This window comes from Cupressus sempervirens, chromosome 5 (genome assembly GCF_028749045.1).
Source record: "Cupressus sempervirens isolate cs-2001-9-10 chromosome 5, ASM2874904v1, whole genome shotgun sequence".
NCBI classification, from domain to species: Eukaryota; Viridiplantae; Streptophyta; class Pinopsida; order Cupressales; family Cupressaceae; genus Cupressus; species Cupressus sempervirens.
Window position 1 is genome coordinate 771,318,810 of NC_143122.1, and position 7,306 is coordinate 771,326,115.

The 7,306-nt window shown below is 34.0% G+C and overlaps 1 protein-coding gene across 2 annotated transcripts; it reads right to left on the reverse strand.

Annotated features, from left to right (window-relative positions):
• Window positions 1-2,568: 2,568 nt before the first annotated feature.
• On the reverse strand, window positions 2,569-7,102 carry LOC149558192 (disease resistance protein RPV1-like). Of its 2 annotated transcripts, none has more exons than XM_089832541.1 (3): window positions 6,469-7,102; window positions 3,340-5,172; window positions 2,569-3,194 (listed from the first exon to the last, which is right to left on the reverse strand). In XM_089832541.1, exons 1-3 carry the CDS (start codon window positions 7,020-7,022, stop codon window positions 2,831-2,833), a joined length of 2,751 nt encoding a protein of 916 aa, XP_089688667.1. In that variant the 5' UTR covers window positions 7,023-7,102; the 3' UTR covers window positions 2,569-2,830. The 2 variants fall into 2 exon arrangements, with proteins under 2 accessions (XP_089688667.1, XP_089688668.1); XM_089832542.1 differs by having other exon boundaries at window positions 3,322-5,172.
• Window positions 7,103-7,306: the final 204 nt, after the last annotated feature.

Sequence of the window (7,306 nt, forward strand, 5' to 3'; positions counted from 1 at the left end):
CTCACTGCTGGTCAACTCACCAATATCCCTATCAAACATACTAAACACTCTATGCAAGTATTCCTTGGGGAGCACCAATGCATGCCTCACTTTTGATTCAAAACTAATAAATTTGTCTTCAACAAAATTATCATCTTCCTTGTGGGCTTTACAATTTGAGCTCTCGAACCTTATTGCAATGGAATTTCAATAGAAAATGGAGCTTAGGGTGATGCATAAATCACACTAAGAACCCAATCCATGACCTTAGCCTTTGGATTACTCTATGGGTGAGACTATAACTAGTGCTCTCATATCCTTAAACTTTGGAGGAGAGAAAATAAAATCTCAATCAGGTCTCCTAACCCTAATATAACATTACATTAAGCCATCTCCAGCTATACATATGTATATATAGAATATAAATATATGGGCTCTATTATTTGGTTGGTTATAAATAATATTTATAAGACTACATAAAGTGTTCCATGAATATATCAAATACAATTATTACTTATGATTAACATTAAAGTAAGTACAACTCTAATTTTCTATTTAAATTTTTAATTTTAGTGAGGATCAAGCATAGTTTTGCAGTATCATATGCCCAAAAAAATTTTATCAAAAAATATTAAAAGATACGCAAAATATAATAGAATGCTAAGAGATTAGAAAATACTATTTAATATGCAATATTCTCAAATATTAAAAAATAAGTTAGATTATTTGATATGCAATATCTTATAGAATATGAGTTATAAATTGCAATAGGAGAAGTATAAATTTTAAACCTAAAAAATAAATTTAATTAAGATTTGACAATATGAAATGAATATTTTTTAACATGTCCAACTTCATTTTCATTTTCAAAATCTACATTTGTTTTTTTGTTAGAATTTAGACTCACTTATATGTGTTTTTGAGAAACATAATGATGAATAACTAGAAAAACAAGTACCACTAAAAGTATAAGAATGGTAACAAATCAATTTCCTCGTTTGTTATAACTCTTCTTCCATGGCGTAGACACTTGTGTTAGTTTCAATTTGATATGGTTGTTATAAATACGGTAATGCCAAAATTAGGGCACTATTGATCTTCTCTTTCAAAGTTTCAAATGATTTTTGATCGATGCTTCCCCACTAAAACACGTGCTTAATACTTCTCGAAGCATATAAAGGAGATGCGATAAAAGAAAAGTTAGTAATGAACTTTCTCTAATATTGACATTCTCCAAGAAAGTTCCAAACTTCTCAATCATTATTAAGCTTAGACCATTTAATGATGGATTCCAATTAAGATGGATTAATTTTCAATTCACCACTCCTTATAATATAGTCTAAATAAACTAAGGATGTTTTTCCAAATTCAAACATGGATACTTTTTAGAGAAAAAATTTCTTTTGTAAAAATGTTTAAGACTTATCCAACATGTATTAAGCGATCTTCTCAAATTTTATCTAAAATATAAATATCATCAAAGTATACTATTACAAAATCATGTCAATGAATGACTTAAATATATCATTCATAACTTGCATGAATGTGGCAAGAGGATTATAAATCGCAAAAGGTGTGATTAGCCATTCAAACAAAATTTATTTTCTTTTAAAAGTAGTTTTCCAAATATCACCTTGAAAAATTCTAATTTGATGATATAACCACTTCTTAAATCTATATTAATGAAATAAATTGCATCCCTTAATCGATCTAACAAATCATCAATATGAGGAAGGGGATAACCATTATTCATCATGATCTTGTTCAATGTGTATAAATCGATATACATTAGCCACCTGCCATCTTTATTTGCTAATAGCATAAAAGGTGGTCTACATGGAGAAGTACTTGGTTGAATGACACATTTCTCAAGAAACTCTTACACTTGCTTCTTATTTCTTCATTATCAATACCTAATAACATGTATATACCAATGTTAAGAAGAGGGGCATATTGTTGCAATTGAATCCCATTCTATATCTCTCTCTTAGGAGGTAATCTTCTAGGCTTCTGAAATAACCCATCATAGTTAGACACAATCTAATTATTTCATCTTTACATTTAGGATCATATATTTTGAAAGCATTGGATTTATCATTATCCTTATCTTTTATAACAGCTAGTACAAAAAATTATAGCATTTACAAGTCTCTTCATTTGTGATGTGGTAATAAAAGACAAATCAATATTCAATCAATAGGCTCTTGCAATATTATCAATCATATCTTTGACCAAATGATACTTGTTCTCCTCTCTATAAAAGATAACTTTTCTATCATACACATATGGACTTACAAAAGAATCCTACAAATATCTAGTGATACAACATCTAACTCTACCTCATCAATGGATTTAGATGTAATTACAAATTTTAGTTCATATTGTTTAGATACACGTAACTTCATATTCAAACATGCATACATGTTTGAAAATTGGTGGAAATAAGAATATTTCATGTTAAATAACACAATAATCTACCTATTGGAAAGTGTTGATAAATACAATCAATGCATGCTTGTTATGATATTTATTTTATTAATTTTTAGTGAATAATAATAATTAAATCTGAACAAAATTAACAATAGCCAATCATAAAATATAAATTAATGATTACAAATTTAAGCTTAAAAATAAAACATTTTCTATTTTCTGTTTGGTTCCTAAATTGGAATAGGGAATAGGAATACATATTCTCATTTTACTTCTAAAATGAACTTATACACATTAAAAAAAAGCTCATATTGAAATAGTCATTCCTATTCCCAATATGCTATCCTATTCTCCATTCCTAGACCTGCAACCAAACTGACTGTTCTGTCCATGGAAATAAGGGAAAACTCTTTTTTAAGTCTTATAAACTTTGATAGTTCAACTTTCTCATTGTTTTCAAATATTTATAACAATAGGGCCATGTATAGGTACGAAGAACTAGAGGAATAACAAGGCCATTGGAGTAGTTCATGGCTACGAAGTTTCTCATGCAAACAATTGAACTCACAAAGTTCTTCGAAAACACAGGAACAAGAATGTCGCTGCTACCAAATGCCTCTCTAATGTCACTACTTGCGTTGTCCTCGCTGTCTCTGCATACACGAAGTGACCCCGTGCGCAGGTATTTGTACTTATCACCCAGCAATATTTCCCTTTCATCTGCTGCATGGTACATAAAGTAGACATTAAACTTCTTCTCCACCAAGCTTGCTAAGCCGACACTTCTGCAAATTATTCAAAAATCATGTTAATCACTACTTTATCATGAGAGTAAATTTCAAACAATTCAACAGAAATATATCTTGTTTCATTTTTCTTCAATATTGTCCTCATACATCAACTTAAACGTACCTGAATATGATCTTTTACCTGTTTAACTTCCTACGCTGGGCTAACTTGGAAACCCAATCGTGAAAGCTCTCTGGGTGTGCCGTCTTTGTGATACAAAACCTCCTAAGATTTTGTAACTTGTCTAATGGGTAATGAAGGCTCTGTAAACCGGAACAACCACGTATAAACAAATATTGGAGTTGTGCCAAGTCGCCTATTGTGTTGGGAAGATTCCTTAGCCCTGAACATCCTCTCAAGTTGAGCACTTCCAACTGACCTAAATTTCCTACACTACTGGGAAGGCTCCTTATCCTTGTGCAGTCTATCAACTTCAGCATTTTAAGTTGCCTCAAGTTGCCCACAGAGTTAGGAAAGCTTCTTAAATTGGTACAACCGTAAAAACACAACTCCTTCAGTTGTGGCAAGCAACCAAATGTGTTTGGAAGTGTTGTGAGAGCTACACAATCCCGCAGATAAAAGCATTGCAGGTTCACCAAGCCGTCAACTGTTTTGGGGATACTTGTAAGGCTTGCACACTGCTGTACACTTAAAATCCTTACTTGGGACCAACTGCTATCCAGCTGGAATCTATTTGTTTTAATTAACCATGTACGCGTATCACTGACAAATTCACAGTTTTTTATTTTTATCCATAACAAATTTGGAGCAATGTTTCCAATGTTGCCAACTACTTTTGTATTTTGCAGAGCTAGGTAGCGTAGGCAAGGCATTGTGTGGACGCTAACGGGAATTCTTACATTCTCCTCTGCGTAAACAAGCATTTTCCCTTTCTCTGCTTTGTCCCTACTCAAAATTCTATGTGCCGCTCCCACTGGCAGACACAATCTGCTATTATTATCAGCCAGCTCTTGAATCCCTCTTCCCAGTCCTCGCAAAAGATCATGCATATCGAGAAGATATTGAGGGCCACTGTAGCTTATAAGCATTTTCAGCGAAAGATTCTTGAGGGCTGTTTGAACTCTATCTGGGTATAAAGCTTCCCAGAAAGTAACGGCGTCAGTTTTCCTCTCACCAGCAAAGCAACGAACTGTATCCAGAAACATTTCCTTTTCAACATGGCTAAGTCCATCATAACTGATTCGGAGGACTCTGGATATTTCTTGATTTTCCCCAATGTTATAAGGAGCTTCTTCCCAACACTGGATGTCATTCGGCTCCTTCTTATCAAACAAATGCGCTCCAATGACTTGTAGAGAAAGAGGATGACCCCGGCAGGCTCTTGCAATTCTTGTAGAAAGGTTTTTGTAGCTGGCTTCAGGGAACGGCCTCGAGAATGCATGCCAACAAAATAATTGAAGGGCTTCACCTTTTCGCAGCCCACTCATTTGAAGAACTGAATCAACCTTAGCAAGATTGAGGATGTGTCGATCTCGGGATGTAATGATGAGTCGACTACCAGGCCCATACCAATTACCGTTGACTGCATCCAAGTGGCTCATATCATTCACATTGTCCAATATGACAAGAACCCGAGATCCTCGTAATAGATTTTTCATCAGAGCTTTCCCCTCGGCAACACTTGAAACTTCACCACAGTAATTTACCAGTCTTCTTAGAATTGCTCGTTGCAATTCCTCAAGGGTCGTAATTTTCTGTGCAAAGAAATGAGCGTGAAACATTGCATAAATTCTATTGTAAACAGCTTTGACCAAGGTGGTTTTCCCGATGCCGCCGAGACCGCCGACTCCCACTCTGACTGTGGTGTGCCTGCATGAAGTGAGATGTAATCTTTTGAGTAGGTCAGAGATATGCGTTTCGAGTCCCACAAGATGGAGAGGGACATCCAGGGGAGTAATCTTCAAGGTATTCAACACATCTTTCACAACTCTCTTTATCAATCGTTCTTCATACCTGCAAAGCACCTTCCATATATTACACCTTACTAGCTGCCACTCAATATAAGGAACACTAATTACAGAGATAGAGGCAGTTTATCGGGTTATAAAATGACCAGTTTTTCGAATTTATAGAAGGAAAAAAGGAAAAAAAAAAAATTGAACTATTGACAAAAGGTTCTTTATAGATTGATTATGTTTTCAAAAAAATTTCAGTCTTTTTTTCTTATTGAAATCTCATAAATAATAGAAATAAATTGATCAGGGTATTTGCAGAGGATTTAAGTATCACAGACTAAGGTTTGATTCTTAGGTAAAAGTGTTAAATAGTCAAAGTTGACTTACTTTTGGAAGACTAATGTTTTCTTTATATGTGATGTTTAAGGGTGGCTGGGTATTTATAGCACATCGAATCCACATTTTTTATTTCATGTCAGATGTAGGAACAAACATAAAATTGGAAAATTTTGCACCACTTTTCCTCAACATGCAATACATGCAGTTTGCCTTTCTAGATTATTCATCATCTACTTTCAAGGATCAAGGATCACATATTTGTGAGGACTTTTAATTTTACAAGTGTGCTCGATATTACAAGCATAGAAAAAGAGTATACAGGGGAATTTTTGAAATGCAAAAAATAAATTTTTACAAGAATAAAATAGGAATAGCTCACATGAAAAAAATGAACAAAAAGTTATGTTATGGACAAATACAAAGGAACCAAAAGATTAATGTAAGAGAAACATTAGAAGTGAAAAAATTCTGGAAGTTTGCCATAAGAGGGCTTCAAAGTTCTGATCATCTAGGTAGTGAATGCTTGTTCCTTTCAAAACATTTTAAATCTGATGGTTCCAAATATTTCTTAGTCTAGTTTAGTTTTTAAAAATTAAGAAAATTAGTGGTCTAATGGGAAAAATAACTCTCTTATACAGTATGCATAAAGAAACATGTGAAAAATCAAATTTTCTTCCAAATAACTTTTTAAAGAAAAATCTTAAATTTAATTTTTTGACAAATGATAGAAAATATATTGGAACAATTTCGATAGTCAACCCTTCTTCAGCTTCTCCTAAAAACTAAGAACTGAAGATTTCAAATAATCTTTTAGCTAAACAAAATCTAATTCATAAGAACACCTTCTTTCTCAGCTTAAGCCCGTTAAGACCCTTACCTAAATTATAATCTTATTTTGAACAGATAATTGATTAATGATTAAGATATTCTAAACATATAAATTATTTCACAAACGAGATGTTCTCCTTTGTTTTTATATAGTGGGTAATTGAGAAGAGGGAAGCAAACAACTTACCCTAATTCAGCTGCCCTTGTCCACCCAGAAAGAGAAGATATTTGATGAAGAGCATTCTTCCATTCCTCAATAATTTTTTCGTCCTTCCGATCTGAATGGCTGTAGTGTTTCTTGAATGCCCCTTCGAATAGACCTCCCTTTCGCTGGGGATAGCGAACATCAGAGGGTTCCACATCATAGAAGAGAGGAATGATAAAACCATTGCATCTACACATCTGGGCCGCCTCCTTCAGACACCACGTTGATTCTGCGTAGTTCCTGGAAAATATTGGTATGAATATATCACTTGTTTGAATTGCTATTTTCAAGCTGGACTCAATTTCTTTCCCTTTCACCAATTCTTCGCTGTCGAGGAAAACCCTAAGTCCTGCTCCAGAGAGAGCTTCGTAAAGATGGTCGACAAAAGTTGTTCTCACATCTTTTCCCCGAAAGCTGAGAAACACATTATATTTGTTGTTGACATCGAAGGGGATTTTGTTGGCGGGAGGCTCATACTGATGAAAGTCCTCATTCAGATCGCAGAAGATTGTGGAGGTGGAAACAGAAATCTCCATGACGGATTCGGACACAGAGCGGAAGTTTTTTGTGGACCAAATGTAGAGAAACTAAAAAGTAGATAAGATGGAGAAAACCGAGTGCCGTATAACACACGGATAGTGCAGTTTTCAGTGAAGTTTTCGGAGAATTTTCGTTGAAACAAAATGGAGGGTCCCAACGCGGCAAGAGAATAATTACATGAAGGTTCAAGAAAGTATCTAAGAAACCACCCGAGATGATGTTATTTTAAAGATAGCAACCTATTTTCTATGTAAGTACTAATTATAAAATATAATAGTGC

Coding starts and splice junctions, on each gene's coding strand:
- LOC149558192 (XM_089832541.1), bottom strand. CDS start 7,022: ATGGAGATTTCTGTTTCCACCTCCACAATCTTCTGCGATCTGAATGAG. Junction 5,173..6,468: donor ACAAGGGCAGCTGAATTAGG/GTAAGTTGTTTG, acceptor GGTGCTTTGCAG/GTATGAAGAACGATTGATAA. Junction 3,195..3,339: donor CAGCGTAGGAAGTTAAACAG/GTAAAAGATCAT, acceptor AATAATTTGCAG/AAGTGTCGGCTTAGCAAGCT.